The 15,461-nt window shown below is 44.2% G+C and overlaps 1 protein-coding gene and 2 long non-coding RNA genes across 13 annotated transcripts in view; 1 reads left to right on the top strand and 2 right to left on the bottom strand.

Moving 5' to 3' along the window:
* LOC137840569 (uncharacterized) overlaps window positions 1-15,461 on the top strand; it is a 211,741-nt gene that overhangs the window by 153,819 nt on the left and 42,461 nt on the right. The window lies entirely within an intron of this gene.
* The window catches only part of rab3gap1 (RAB3 GTPase activating protein subunit 1), a 168,683-nt gene that overhangs the window by 136,892 nt on the left and 16,330 nt on the right, over window positions 1-15,461 (bottom strand). For 5 of the 10 annotated variants that reach the window (XM_049727690.2, XM_049727691.2, XM_049727684.2 and 2 more), the window contains 5 exons: window positions 15,081-15,156; window positions 14,866-14,995; window positions 14,526-14,604; window positions 8,719-8,838; window positions 5,919-6,084 (listed from right to left, as the gene is read on the bottom strand). In XM_049727690.2, the coding sequence (XP_049583647.1) occupies window positions 5,919-6,084; window positions 8,719-8,838; window positions 14,526-14,604; window positions 14,866-14,995; window positions 15,081-15,156 (571 nt within the window). Of the gene's footprint in view, window positions 1-5,918; window positions 6,085-7,928; window positions 8,297-8,718; window positions 8,839-14,525; window positions 14,605-14,865; window positions 14,996-15,080; window positions 15,157-15,461 lie in introns of those variants that run through there. The other 5 variants (XM_068651737.1, XM_068651738.1, XM_068651742.1 and 2 more) reach the window with 3 other exon arrangements.
* Window positions 2,913-5,912, bottom strand: LOC125973500 (uncharacterized). Its single transcript, XR_007483187.1, has 2 exons — window positions 4,040-5,912; window positions 2,913-3,725 (listed from the first exon to the last, which is right to left on the bottom strand). It is a non-coding gene; the product is annotated as an uncharacterized lncRNA (long non-coding RNA).

Here is a 15,461-nt window from a genome sequence, read left to right as displayed (position 1 = left end):
TTGGCCCGAATATAAAACGATGTTTTTTGCATTGAAATAGGACTGAAAAATTGGGGGTCGTCTTATATTCGGGGTCTAGACATTATACCGATTTTCACTTGCGCGCAGCGGTAAATTAAAGGTTGCTGGTATCGACTGAGTATGTTGCTGTGATCGTGTGCGTCTTTGACACAAAGTGAGTATATACATTTTATTGTTACTACTGTCCACTGTTGTGCCGTTTATCCGATCGCAGTTTGCTTCGTGTGCGCGCCGTTTGATTGACACCTCCGGGGCGCTCCTTTAAGTTTGCCTCGCATCGTACGAGTAGCCGTTACGCAGCGGCACGGCGACTAACGGTCGCCAGCAAATGCATTTTGTTGTCTCGATCGATGACTTATGTTTGGTGTGTTGTCGTATTTCATTTATGGTTATTTATTATTTTTTTGCCAATAATTCAGTAAAGCAATCAAAACTGAACCACCCTCCTGTGTTCTGACCGACACCCGAGGGCGAAAAGAGCATCACCATCTGAGCCAACCCCCTATACAGTCCTCAGACTCCCCAACAACAGCGGTAGCAGTTTGCATTATTTTATTGCAATGTTTTTCCTTATTCAGATTTGTTTCAAGACTACAGTTAGACTTCACTTTGATGGTTAATGCAGTTATTGCAATTTTGTTGTTTTATCACAGTAGATTGGTTTATTTACATTTCAAAAACCAGAAGCCATTCATTTACAAATGTGATTGCACTTTAGTTTACATATTTAAATGTTCAGATATTAAGATGTGATAGACAGGTTTTGCATGATTTGAATGAGGCAAAATAACATGCTTTCTCTCTCGAATATATTGATATAATCATTTGTTTCAGATGTAATTATTTTCTGTATAAAAATTAAATTTAGTTTTCAAAAAGTCTTTTTACAGACTTGAGTCTTGAAAAGGAGGGGGTCGTCTTATAATCGGGGTCGTCTTATATTCGGGCCAATACGGTATAAGGCGCTCAAATAAACTTGACTGCATTATAACGCGCACTGTGTTTTTTTGAGTAAATTTTAAGTCCTTAAGTGCGCCTTATAGTGCGGAAAATACGGTATACTGTGGTACTTGTATGGTGAAGAAAAAAATTAGAATTTGCCTTTTTTTTCTTTTAACTATTCAGCTTCTGTTGACATTTTTCTATGTCACAATGAGGGACTACAAGGCAGTCGTTGCTGGGTCTCTAACAGTGTTTCATTTTACATTCGGGTTTTTTTCCCGTTTTTACATTTCGTTTTACAATGGAGGATTACATATCCAAACGATTTTCAACTATGGATTTTCGGTCGAAGCAGGAGGTCATCAGTAAAGGAAGAGCAACTCTGGAGTTAAAAGGTTTGATTCGGACAACGGGACTTCGGAACGGAGTGGTACGCACGATCGAAAACAAGTTTTTGATTCTATGTGCTTTATTGAGTGTTTGTATGTGTGAAGACTGCTGATATGAGATTTTAATTAAAATAGTTCAAATTAAATAATGAATAAGCCACACTAGAGCAACGTTCCCCAACCTTTTTTGTGACACGGTTAAGTGCCGGACAAATTTTACCGGGGCGGAGGGAGATGTCAGTGCCTCCCCAGTCATGAACCTCACTGCACGTCACTGTAAATTGCGTAATCCTGACGCAACCCTGGCGGCTCCACACACAAAAAGTGGAGACTGGGAAACAATGAGATAAGCAATTATGATTGCCTAAGGCAGAGATGTGTTTCATGGTAACCAATCGGAGGCAGTGTTTTTACATGACTCAGGCCACGCGCTTCACGCGCATAAGCGTACACGCACACAGCAAAAAACACTTTATATTATTTAACTGTTTACTTTTGAAGGAAATACTTACAGTATAGAATGTCTACCAGACCAGTTGTCTGAGATTGTGAGTTTTATTTATTTAATTTAGACTACAGTTAAACAAACTTAATTTGTTTAAATGTTTACTTTCGTTGTGAACAAAATATGTGTATGTTAGAAAAATTGTATATATATGTTATCATGCGTTCTCTAATGAGTACTTATTCACAATATTACTGTTCAGTATGCTTTCTGCTTTGCCTTGCTTATTCTTATCTTGTACAACAGAACAGAAGGATTACGGCTGGGTCAGGGGCGAGATGACGGTTGTGTCAAACAAGATGCTGCTGACAGCTCAGCGTCCACCAGAACAGATCGTGAAAACAACACGTCAAACAATGCGTCATGAACCTTCTGATCTTCCTTAAAGAACGTCACTTTCTCTTTTTATCTCTCGGAATATCGCTTAAACTGTTTTGCTGATATAGCCATATCTGCACGCAACACTTTGTGCGTTACCTTTTGTTTCTTTTCTTACGAGACAAAGCCACAATCTCTTTCCCCCCCCCTTAAGGGCTAATCGTCTCACACTGTGGGTAGGGCATTCCAAATAAAAAGAGCGAGGAGTGTAAAACAGATTTTTAGTGTAGTCGGATTGCTGTAAGTCTGAATGCACTCCTAGCGAGAAAAGACTCAATATTCTGCCTCACTGGTTTTGTCCGCTGATCCTTTTGCTGATTTTGAACCTAACAGTGTAAGTACAGGTTGTTTACTTGACCAGTTGTCTCAGGTTGTGAGAGTGTGATTTACTTAATTTACTAGTTACTGTAAACACACTTTATATTGTTTAACTGTTTATTTTTGAAGAAAATACTGAAAGAAAGAATGTCTACCAAACCAGTTGTTTGAGATTGGGAGTTTGAGTTATTGAATTAAGACTACAGAGTTAAAAACACTTTATGTTGTGGAAATATTTACTTTTATTGTGAACAAAATACCATATTTTGCGGACTATAAGTCGCTCCGAAGTATAAGTCGCACCAGCCATAAAATGCATGATAAAGAAGAAAAAGATATAAGTCGCACCGGAGAACAAGTCGCATTTTTGGGGGAAATTTATTTGATAAAATCCAACACCAAGAACAGACATGTCATCTTGAAAGGTAATCTAAAATGAAAATAGAATAGGCAACAACAGAGTGAAGGTACAGTATGCTAACGTTACATAAACACATAAACAAGGAACTGAGAGCGTGCCTGACGTAACATATTAAGAGTTATTCAAATAACATGCTAACAAGTTTATCGAACCATCCGCGTCACTCCAAATCAGGGTTAAGATCAGGGTATGTTGAGAAAAATTGTCAATTTTGCACAAGTGAAGCCCTTTGAAACTTGTCTGTGATTTAGCGCTGTATAAATAAATTTGACTTGACTCCAAATTAATAAATCCAACAAAATCTTCATTGTTGGTGTCACTTATAAACAACTCCACTAACCCCGAAAATAGAAAATGCAGCGCTTCCTCTTCTACGTGGCTTACGTCAGACTCATTGTTAGTTGCAGTTCCAATTATTCCATATGCCAAGAGTGCCCTCTTGCGGTTTAGTGTGAAAATAACATGTGAAATGATATACAGTCAAACCTCAGTTTTTTACCACAATCCGTTCCAGAAGGCGGTTCGAGAAGTGAATCGGTCGAATTCCTAATCATTTTTTCCCATTACAAATAATGGAAAAAAAATTAATCCGTTCCAAGGCTAAAACAAGAACGCCTTTTTTAAGCATATTTTCATTTGCGCATTTTTGTCCGATCGCGCAACTGCAGCGCACCACCGAACGCGCAACCGTAGCGAGCAGCCGACCACGCAACTGCACCGCGCTGGTCGCATTATTGTGACAGAGCCGTCGCTGAAATTTAGAAAATATTCTTAAAGTCCTGATGTACTTTCCAAAATTTAAGTGGACCTCAGTGCACAGGGAGCTTAATTTGGTCCGATCGCGTAACCTCAGCGCGCCGAACACGCTGTCGCATTGCTTTAAGAGCGACTTTGTGTTTTAGGATGGCTTTACTGTTCCCCCTTGCTTTCTTTGGAGGCATGATTAGGGGTTAATACAATCCTCAAAGTAACAAAAATACAATAACAACGAACAGAGTCAGTCGGCATCCGGGCCGCGCAGTCGGGTTTTCTCGGGTCCTTTTGGCTCATCTCGCGATGTTCGACCTCCAAATTTTGTTCGACAACCGAAGCCAAAAAATCCCGAATTTTTCGTTCGAATTCCGATTTGTTCGAGAACCGGGACGTTCGAAAACCGAGGTTTGACTGTAATGTGTTAATAATTTCACACACAAGTTGCTCCTGAGTATAAGTCGCACCCCCCACCAAACTTTGAAAAAAAACTGATTTATAGCCCAGAAAATACGGTACTTCAAGTGCAGGATAAACACTGTGCAGTAAATATTGCAGGTTATGTACCTTAAGTGCCTTTCTGTTCCACTCATTTCAACTGACTTGTGAAAACTGCTCAGAAAAAAAAATCAAAATTCTTTGACATATAGCAACTTTTTTTACAGTAACGCAAATTGTTATTTTCTCTGGTAACTAGCAACTTTTATTATAAAGTAATTCAGTTACTAACAGTTACTTTTTGAATCAAGTAGTGAGTAACTATAACTAATTACCGTATTTGCCGGTGTATAAGTCGACCCCCTAAAATTCGACGGAAATTTACGATTTTATGATATATCCTTTGTATAAGTCGAGCTCAATTGTTGCATTATATTAAACTTCAAAATTCAATCAGAAATATGCGAAATTTATTGACGAAATGTGTTCAAATTCGCGAGTTTGTAGCGAACGATCTATACGCCATTTTAAATATTATTTACTTCATGACCCTGTGATATTACCCGCCGAGAGAGACTAACAACAATGAACACTCTTAGAAACTGGTTTATTTTTAGTTAAGAAACTACAAATTATAATTATAAAGTGATTGCCGGTACATAGAGTTCAAAATTCGTCTTCATCGTCGCTATTTCCGAAAAGCTCGTTCCATTCGTTTTCGTTTAGTTTGTCGTCATAAAGGGCATCTTCTTGGTCTTCTCTATCCTGAGAGCGTTTGGCGAATATTTTCTAAGTGCCAACGGCTCTTGCGCCATAAAGAGTCCGCCCCGGCTGGTTCCCCATGTCGGCCAGAACAAGTGAAAATTCGGCCTCTTCCCCTGGAAGTCTGGCCAAGTTTGGCGAATATTTTCTAAGTGCCAACGACTCAACCGCCGTAAAGTGTCCGCCTCGGCTGGTTCCCCATGTCGGCCACCACAAGTGAAAATTCGGCCTCTTCCCCTGGAAGTCTGGCCAAGTTTGGCAAATATTTTCAAAGTGCGAACGACTCAACCGCCGTAAAGTGTCCGCCTCGGCTGGTTCCTCCGGTCGGCCAGAACAAGTGAAAATTCGGCCTCTTCCCCTGGAAGTCTGGCCAAGTTTGGCGAATATTTTCTAAGTGCCAACGACATTCATATAGACATGGCGATTGAATGTTTACGTACCGGTAGTTATTGTTGTTGCTTGACGCGCGATGACTCGCACATTCGCTCAATACCCAGTACTTCCCCCTAGCAGTCATCGTCGCTGCCTGGCTTTCGATGTCCGTTATTGAGGTGAGAATATTTGAAATTGTTGCTGAGGATGCGTGTTAATGATTCAGTTTCTCGCTGTTTGATGAGTCTGACGGACGCACACCCACGCACAATGAGATGCATGAGAAACGGCCTTGGTTACCATCACATTTGAAGCGATGAATACGAAGTTAAATTTTATGACTCGGTGTATAAGTCGAGGTTGATTTTTTTCGGTCGATTTTGGATCAAAAAAGGTCGACTAATACACCGGCAAATACGGTAGTTTTTTAAAGTAACGGTCCCAACACTGGTTTCTAAAATATATAATCGAATGCAGGAGCATTTTTTGTAATATGATGACTTAAAATTTACTGTACATGTTTACATACAAGCCCTCTGGACGCAAGTGAAATGAAATGAAAACAACTTTGAAACCAATAGATATAGAACACTTGGACTGTTCACACAACACTGACACTTACTGTCTTTGATTTGAAAATGTCAAGAAGGCCAGACAGGTGGTTGTACTGACTTGGTACTCTACGAAGGTGTACCATCTCAAACTCAGTGTGGACACCCTGTCCCTGGCATTCACCAGAATATAGTCGCCTCCACTTTTGCTGGATCTGTACAAATATGGGGACTTGGCTGATTGGAGAGGAAAAACAGAATGTTTGTTTTTTAGAACTTTTCAACAAGAATATAAACAGGATATAACAACAGTGGTACAAACAACAGTTTATTTTTGCTTTTTCAAACCTTTATAACAAAAATAAATGTCACTATTCTTGACCTCCTAACTTTGCTTAGGGATGTTTTAATTTTCTACAATTGCTAAAAATACCCCCGAGAAGACACAGAAAAGGTATACGTTGTGAGACTATCATTCTACGACTGAGTCACATGAAAAAGTCCCGAGGCAGTCAGTAATCACTGTTGGCTAAAATGGTTGATGGCCTGGAATCAGCGTGGGGGGATGGCTTATTCTCACGGGTGGACTTATTATAGTAATAGGGCTCCTGTTAGAATGAATACTCCTGTAACTTTGCTTGTAGAGGGGACACCTATTCAAATTTGCTACACTTGGTGAAAACACCCCCAAGAAGAGACAGAAAAAGTAAAATGATGCTGCCATGAACAGCACTGCCAGGCCTTAATGGGAGCAAAATAAAGTTTAATGTCTTGCTCATTGATAATATGATACAATAATTAATGAACAAGGTTAATGAGTTTCTGACTGAGTGGTCACTGAAAGCACCTCGCAAAACCTAAGTGAGAACTTGAAAAAAATAATTAAAAGAAAATGAACCTAGCTTCCGAAGATGAAAATTGACAAAAGTGTATTTCTCATATTTTTATTGAAAACAAGCTGGTTCTGTCTGACGCACACCAACGGCTTCCATCTTTTTCTCAATGTATGCGTACTCCTACAGCAGGGGATACCTACTTTGGCACAACACCAGCTATATTCCGTCACGATGCCTTTGCCATGTTTCTTTATGATTTTGTGTTTCATATTGATCTGTGGAGACATACTCGACTACACTATTTATTGTTTGCACAGCTAATGTGCCGAGACGAATAGGAAATTACAGAGCAAAAGAGACAGGGCGGGGGGTGGGGGGGGGACATGGCTGGTGCGTCAGTTCGTAAGTAGAACTTTGGTCCGTAAGTAAGTGGAAAAAAATTGTGAGGCTCCGGTTCGTATCATGAAAAGTTTGTAAGTATAGGTAGCACTGTACTGTGACATTACCCATTACCTTGGTTACCACAATCATATCATATTTGAATGTAGTCCTGAATTTCCAAACAATGTTGTTAAAAAGTGGCATTCGATTATTCCAAGTGCACCAAAAACAGAGTGCTGGTGTGCACTGTAGGTGTTCTAAATCGAGACATAATGCTTTAAAACACATTGCAGGTATGAATGGGTGTGTCTCCAACTGTCATCTAAGGCTTCTGTTTGGTGATCATGTTTTTAATTAACGGTGCTGACATCCTCTGTGCATTTTTTGATGTAGGCTGACAAGGATAAGTACTCATCTACATCACACCACTCAGAGTCTCAGAGACATCACTGGGCAATAATATCCTGTTCTTACCGCTTAAATGTAGTTAGTCACCTGAATGTTGTTAGTCACTTAAATGTTGTACAGAGGCTGATTTCAACTGGAGTCAAATTTATTGTTTGGCATGCACGAACTAGGCCAATCAAACTGATTCTGATTGTTGATTGATGCAGTTGCCTTGAAAATGTTCCAATCTGTACATTCAAAAACATTCCTGTAGAGCAGTGGTTCTTAACCTGGGTTCGATCGAACGGTGAGTCGGCTTCAGGGGTTCGGCAGAGCTGGTATGTCATTGCCCCGCCCCGCCACACTCCCCCATCCGCGGATGGCCGAACACACCGGTAGCAAGCCCCCGTCCCCCCGCGGATGACCGAACACACAGGTAGCACCCCCCCACCCCTGTCCGCGGATGGCCGAACACACCAGTAGCTCTCGGAGCATTGTTGGGATGCGTCGGCAGCGGGTCTGCGAGGCAGCGGAAGAGGGGCCAGCGTGGAGACGTCGGGCCAGGCTTGCGGCCAACCCAGCTCGCCCAGCCGTGCCTTCCATTCTCCTGGCGTACGTTCGCGGGACGACAAGATGGGTTGTGTTCGCCTGATAGGATCCACGAACCGGACAGTGCGTGCCTGCTGTGTGCTCGTGTTCACAGTGGCCTGGTTGACTGTCATCTTTCCGGACTCTGCTGTGCATCGGGAGCAGCTAGCGTGCTTTCACTCTTATTGTTCATCTTCTTGTTTTATTTTTCCTGTGTTGTTTACTTGGATGTGCGTTGTGAACTCTGTCTTGTCACCCTGGGATAGTGAGAAACGTAATTTCGATCTCTTTGTGTGTCTTGACATGCGGAGGAATAGACAATAAAGGAGACTTTGACTTTGACATTTGACTTTGAGATGCTTTACTAATGCATTTTGCTCTGTCAGACTCATCATTGTAAGGCTGTTTGAAAGCTGCGGAAAATGAAAGTTGCCCGGTCGACTCTCTCCCGCTGATTTTTACACTATCAATAACACCAGCGTGATGTCTCCGCAGAGGAGTTGACATATTGGATGTACTGCTTTTGGCATATAAAACGCATTTGGTACATACAAACATAAAATAGCCGTACCAATAACATTAATGAAAAGTCTAATTTACATTTGATGTTAATGAATGGTACGGTTGTTCAAAAACAAGTGTTCATGTTTAAAGAAAAGAGTGTCAAGGGTGTTTTTACCAGCCACTGTTGACCAGAGAAATCGAGATGGAGCTTAGAAGCAAATTGCATTTGGACTCGCTGATGATAGCCTCAACATTGGCTCCTGGGGATATGACAACAAACTCTCTTATCCCGTACCTGTCACAAGAGATGAAACAAGTGTGTTGATGAGACGTAGTTATTTTCATCTTTACATTTACCAAACGCAAGACCTGTCACGCACTATATCTATTTGAATTTGCCTTGTCTGAAGCGGCTATGGCTCAGTTAAGGATCAGTGGCAAAATTCGCATCTAGAACTGTTTGCATATTAAAAATAGGTGCTGTTTGCCAAGCATTTGTTGAGTTAAAAATGTTAGAAAACACTTTTTAACCTGTCTAAAATTGTTTGATGTTGACATATAGCATACGTAATGACGGCACAAGATTAAAGATATGTAGGTTTTATGTTGTATAAAGTAACATACATAATGTTGTTACTCGTTCCCAGGAAAAACTGAAACATTATGAAAATAATCAAGTACCATTTTTGCCGGTGTATTGGTCGACCTTTTTCGATCCAAAATCGACCGAAAAAAATCGACCTTGACTTATACACCGAGTCATAAAATTTAACTTCGTATTCATCGCTTCAAATGTGATGGTAACCAAGGCCGTTTCTCATGCATCCCATTGTGCGTTGCACTTAGAAAATTTGAACCGGGCGGGGTGCGCAAGTGCGCGGCCCGCTGGAAGTCGAATGAGGCTCCGCGATCTCCTCCGCGGTGCTTATAAACAGCCGATCCGCTCGGCGGGGGCTATTTTCGGCCACTTGGCGCGTGCGCACGGCCTCCCGGATGTGCCGGGCGGGTGCGCGAGCTCGCCGGTCGCTGGAAGTCGAATGAGGCTCCGCGATCTCCTCCGCGGTGCTTATAAACAGCCGATCCGCTCGGCGGGGGCTATTTTCGGCCACTTGGCGCGTGCGCACGGCCTCCCGGATGTGCCGGGCGGGTGCGCGAGCTCGCCGGCCGCTGGAAGTCGAATGAGGCTCCGCGATCTCCTCCGCGGTGCTTATAAACAGCCGATCCGCTCGGCGGGGGCTATTTTCGGCCACTTGGCGCGTGCGCACGGCCTCCCGGATGTGCCGGGCGGGTGCGCGAACTCGCCGGCCGCTGGAAGTCGAATGAGGCTCCGCGATCTCCTCCGCGGTGCTTATAAACAGCCGATCCGCTCGGGGGGGGGGGCTATTTTCGGCCACTTGGCGCGTGCGCACGGCCTCCCGGATGTGCCGGGCGGGTGCGCGAGCTCGCCGGCCGCTGTAAGTCGAATGAGGCTCCGCGATCTCCTCCGCGGTGCTTATAAAGTGCCGATCCGCTCGGCTTGGAGCTATTTCCGGCCTCCCGTTGGTGCCGGGCGGCGTGCGCGAGCTCGCCGGCCGCTGGAAGTCGAATGAGGCTCCGCGATCTCCTCCGCCATGCTTATAAACAGCCGCATGCGCACGGCCTCCCGGAATTTGAACACATTTCGTCAATAAATTTCGCATATTGATTTTTGAAGTTTAATATAATGCAACAATTGAGCTCGACTTATACAAAGGATATATCATAAAATCGTAAATTTCCGTCGAATTTTAGGGGGTCGACTTATACACCGAGTCGACCCATACGCCGGCAAATACGGTATATTAAGTGTGAATCATACTTGCAATTTCTGTACTCACGGTACATATGAAAATAAATAATTTATGCAAATAAATAAATGCACTCCATTTACCAATTACCATATTTTTCGGACTAAAAATCGCTCGGAATATAGGTCGCATTAGCCATAAAATGCATAATAACGTGAAAAAAAACATAAGTCGCTCCGGAGTATAAGTCGCATTTTGGGGGACATTTATTCGACAAAATTCAACACCAAGAACAGACAAACGAGCAACAACAGGCTAAACGATAGGTAAGCTAACGTGACAAACACAAACGAAGAGCTGAGAACGGGCCTGGCGTAACATTCTGAATTATGCAAATAACTATTACATGAATAACACATTTATAAAACCATCTGTGTCACTCCAATTCTTAAATCCATCGATCGTCCTTTATGTCAACAATGGGTGCGCGGCGCTTGCACTTCAAAATATTCCACAGGCCCATATAACGATATACAAATTATATATCAAATAACTATCATATAAACAACATTATCAAACCGTGTCACTCCAAATCATTAAATCCATCGATCAAATTCCTCGTCCTTTGTCAACAACGCCGCGCGTGCGCCCTGACTTCAGCCTCGTCGTTATTCCACAGATCTAGTATATCAAAGTCAAAGTCAAAGTCAGCTTTATTGTCAATTTCTCCACATGCCAAAGACACACAAAGAAACCGAAATTTCGTTCCCCCCTATCCCACGGTGACAAGACATGGCTCACAACAGACAAACAAGTAAACAAGTATAACAAAAGCGTGCTGAATAAATAATGAATAAATAACACAACAATAAATAAATAAATAAGAGGAGCAGGAAAAAAAAAAGGAGCAAGTGCGCGTACAGCAGATATTCCCGGAAATAGCGCAACAGTGCCGCACGCTACGCAGAAGGGGGTAGCGAGTTCAGGGCCCTAACAGCCTGGAGAAAGAAGCTGTTGGCGAGTCTGGTGGTGCGGGAGCGCAGGCTCCTGTACCTCTTCCCAGAGGGCAGAAGGTCAAACAAAGAGTGAGCCGGGTGACTCGCATCTCTGGCAATCGAGGTTGCCTTGCGGGCGAGATGGGAGGTGTAAATGTCCTTCAGGGAGGGGAGCGAAGCACCAATAATCTTACCAGCCGTATTCACTATGCGCTGCAGGGCCTTCAAGTTCTGTTCAGTGCAGTTACCACCCCAGACAGCGATGCAACTGGTGAGGACGCTCTCAATGGTGCCACAGTAGAATGTAGACAGGACTGCCTGAGGAGCACATGCACGCCTGAGCTTCCGCAGGAAGTACAGGCGGCGCTGAGCTTTCTTTGCCAGTGACGAGGTGTTTGCGGACCAGGAGAGGTCCTCACTGATGTGCACCCCCAGGAACTTGGTGCAGCTCACCCTCTCCACCACAGCACCGTCGATGATCAGCGGCAGGTGTGTTGTGTGACCCTTCCGGAAGTCAACAATGATTTCCTTGGTCTTATTGACGTTCAGCAGGAGGTTGTTGTCCCTGCACCACGTGGTCAGAAGGGAAGAACTTCCGACCTGTACCGAGTCTCGTCGCCCTTCGTGATGAGACCCACCAGAGTCGTGTCGTCAGCAAACTTCACTATGCGGTTGTCGCTGTAGGTCGCAGTGCAGTCATGCGTCAGCAGGGTGAAGAGCAATGGACTGAGCACGCAGCCCTGGGGGGCCCCCGTGCTCAGCGTGATGCTGGCGGACATTTTGTCGCCAACACGCACCACCTGAGGCCTCTGACAGAGGAAGTCCAGTAGCCAGTTGCAGAGGGAGGTACTGAGGCCCAGCTCGTCGAGTTTGCAGATGAGTCGCTGCGGCACAATGGTGTTGAAGGCAGCGCTGAAGTCCACAAACAGCAACCTCACATATGAGTCCTTTCTCTCCAGGTGGGTGAGGGCCGAGTGGAGGGCAGAGCAGATGGCATCCTCAGAGGACCGCTTGGCACGGTACGCAAACTGGAAAGGGTCAATGGTGGGGGGGAGAACGGACTTGATGTGCTCCATGACCAGCCGCTCAAAGCACTTCATGATGATGGGCGTTAGTGCCACAGGGCGGTAGTCATTGAAGAAGGACGGTGCAGGTTTCTTCGGCACAGGAACGATGGTGGCAGCCTTGAAACACGAGGGGACGATGGCCTGCTGCAGGGAAACGTTAAAGATGTCCGTGAAGACACCCGACAGCTCCCCAGCGCAGTCCTTCAGCGCTCGACCCGGGATGTTGTCAGGGCCCGCCGCCTTACGGGTGTCAATAGCGGCAAGCGCCCTCCTCACACCGTCGGCAGAGAGGCGCAGGGGCTGCTCGTGTGGGGGGGAGTGGTCTTCAGCGGGCAAGTGCTGTTCTGGGCGTCGAAGCGAGCAAAGAAGCGGTTCAGATCGTTCACCAGACGGACATCGCCCTCACAGCTCCTCGGCGCGGGCTTGTAGTCCGTGATGGTCTGAATGCCCCGCCAAAGGCTACGTGCGTCCTTGCTGTCCTTGCAGTCCTTGCAGTGGGTGGAGACCTTGCACGAGAACGCCTTCTTCGCTTCTTTGATGCCTCGGGACAGGTCGGCCCTCGCTGTCCTCAAGCCAGCCTCATCCCCCGCCCGCTCTGAAAGCCTTGTCCCTGGCCCTCAACAGTCTGAGGACAGCCCCCGTCAGTCACGGCTTCCAGTTCGCGCGAGTGACGACGGATTTCGAGCAAGTCACATCATCGATGCACTTCGTGATGTAAGAGGTAACAGAGTCAGTATACTCCTCTATGTCCGTCCAATCGTTGTAGGTGGCTGCCTGCTTAAACAAGTCCCAGTCAGTGGTGTCGAAGCAGTCACGAAGTGCATCGGAGGCACCCTCAGGCCACACTCGAACCTGCCTCCGAACCGGCCTGGATGCCTTTACCAATTGTCTGTATGCGGGCAAAAGCAAAACGGTGAGATGGTCAGAAAGCCCCAGATGGGGGAGGAGGGTGGCTTTGAAAGCTCCCTTTTGCGCCGAGTAGACTAGGTCCAGGAAGCTGTCTCCACGTGTCGGAAAAGGAACATGCTGGTGAAGCCTCGGGAAAACAGACTTCAACTATATAACTATATAGTAGCGTTAACAAAGTACAAGGAAAGACGTGGGTTTGGTAAACGGCTCTTTATTTAACAAAACAAGAGTTCAACAACTACTGAACTGTAACAATAAAACCATATACAAGTTGCTTAACGAAATAAAATATATCAAATAACTATAACAAATAGTTCACCGCAACACGGCCCCAAGCACCGGCGTTAACTTCCAGGCGTGTGGCGGCATGGACTTCCATCCCCGGAGGTGGCACTTCCAGCCACGGAGGTGGAAGAGAGCTCCATAGAGTAGGACCAGGTGTGCGTAAAAGCCATGTCCGAGCCCCATCCACCGTCCCGGGACAGCCACCCGGCCGAGCGCCACCCCCCGACTTTCATCCACGGAAGTGAAAGAGAGCTCCGTAGAGTAGGACCGGGCGTGCGTAAAAGCCATAATAGTTTTTCAAACCTTCTGTGTCACACCAAATCATTAAATCCTTCAAACTCTTCGTCCTCCGTGTCACTTACAAACAAAGCTGCTAATAATGCCGGTAGTACGCGGCGCCCTTCGTCATCCCGTGATCGAATCTTTGTCCTTTATGTAAACATCCGCCACGCCGCGCCACACCGCGCCGCTGACGTCACTTGAAATTCAAATTACAGTAACATCGCGGTTCGTTTATCACGGTTTCATTTTTTTTTTTTTTTATTTTGAAAATGTTTGAAAAAAATTCACATATAAGTCGCTCCTTAGTATAAGTCGCCTCCCCACCCAAACTATGAAAAAAAACGCGATTTATAGCCTGAAAATTATGGTAGATTAAATTGAAATTTTCATTTGTTGGACTACGAAGCATTTTTTGAGAAAAGTACACTAAATAACCAATTCAAGGTCATTCTACATTTGCTTTTTAACACGAACAGGAATAGTCAGAGATTTTGGGTGCGAGTTCTAATGTTGATATGATGACAAAAAATAAATGGCCAAAAAATCGGCTAAAATTAAAATTGCGGTCAGATGACATTACCTATGTCTTGATGAACTTTTTAAATTGACAACATTCTTTGACAAATATTCCGTGATAATAAAATGCTAGAAACTGATGACACAGATGCAGAAACTCACCATCTGACCAAGCAGTGGGCTCGAGGAGGAAAGTCATTATTGGTGCACAAAAGCTCCTGCATTGCGAAAGGAAAGGGAGCTGCAAATAAACAAAAACAGTGTTGTATGTTGTATCAATAAAGCTAGCCTGCATGTGTGTGTGTGTGTGTGTGTGTGTGTGTGTGTGTGTGTGTGTGTGTGTGTGTGTGTGTGTGCGTGCGCGTGCATGTGTGTGTACGAAGCTCAAGTTCCCCTTTACAGATTACTATCAAGCTTGGAAATGAAAGACAAAGAGAATAAATTTAAATGTGAATTTGACTTGAAATGTTAACTGTAAAGAGAGAAACAAAAGAGACAATACCTTCTTCCAATTCAGTATTTGTGTTGTTCTCATGCTCTTGCACCAATGCATAGTGAGTTATGGAAAATTTAAAATCTACAAAATTAATCTCCTGAGAATTCTCCTCCCAAGTGCCACTTGAATAATTACTCTGTGCAAACAAAAAAAATGCCCACTGTCAAAAACTAGAAACAACAGTCATGTTTAACGCAACATTTAAGGTTTTATCTCACCACCTTTTTAGGGGACATCCCTGTTGAGTTTCCAGTTAGATTCCATTCATTTAGGACTTCTTCAACCCTGGACACAAACCTTCATTAAAGAAATAAATGTATTTGACGATTAGTTGGACATACTGTAAATGATACACTAACATTATCCAATACCAGCATTGAGAATGTCTTGGATAAAATAGGCTTGAAAATTATGGAAGTAACTGTTGTGAGCTTTGGGCACTGTCCGGAAAAGTCACTACACACCATTTTCAGTAAACAAGTCTGTATGTATCGAACTAATGAATTCTCATCCTACAGCGAAATAATGTTGCGTAACAAAAATTAGGACGTGCTGTTCATCAACAAGACTTTTTCACGAGAAAGATGAGACCTGACAACGAC

The sequence above is a fragment of the Syngnathus scovelli genome, chromosome 8, assembly GCF_024217435.2.
Source record: "Syngnathus scovelli strain Florida chromosome 8, RoL_Ssco_1.2, whole genome shotgun sequence".
Taxonomy (NCBI): Eukaryota; Metazoa; Chordata; class Actinopteri; order Syngnathiformes; family Syngnathidae; genus Syngnathus; species Syngnathus scovelli.
Note: the sequence above shows the minus strand (reverse complement) of the source record. Positions and strands in the feature narration are given on the sequence as shown.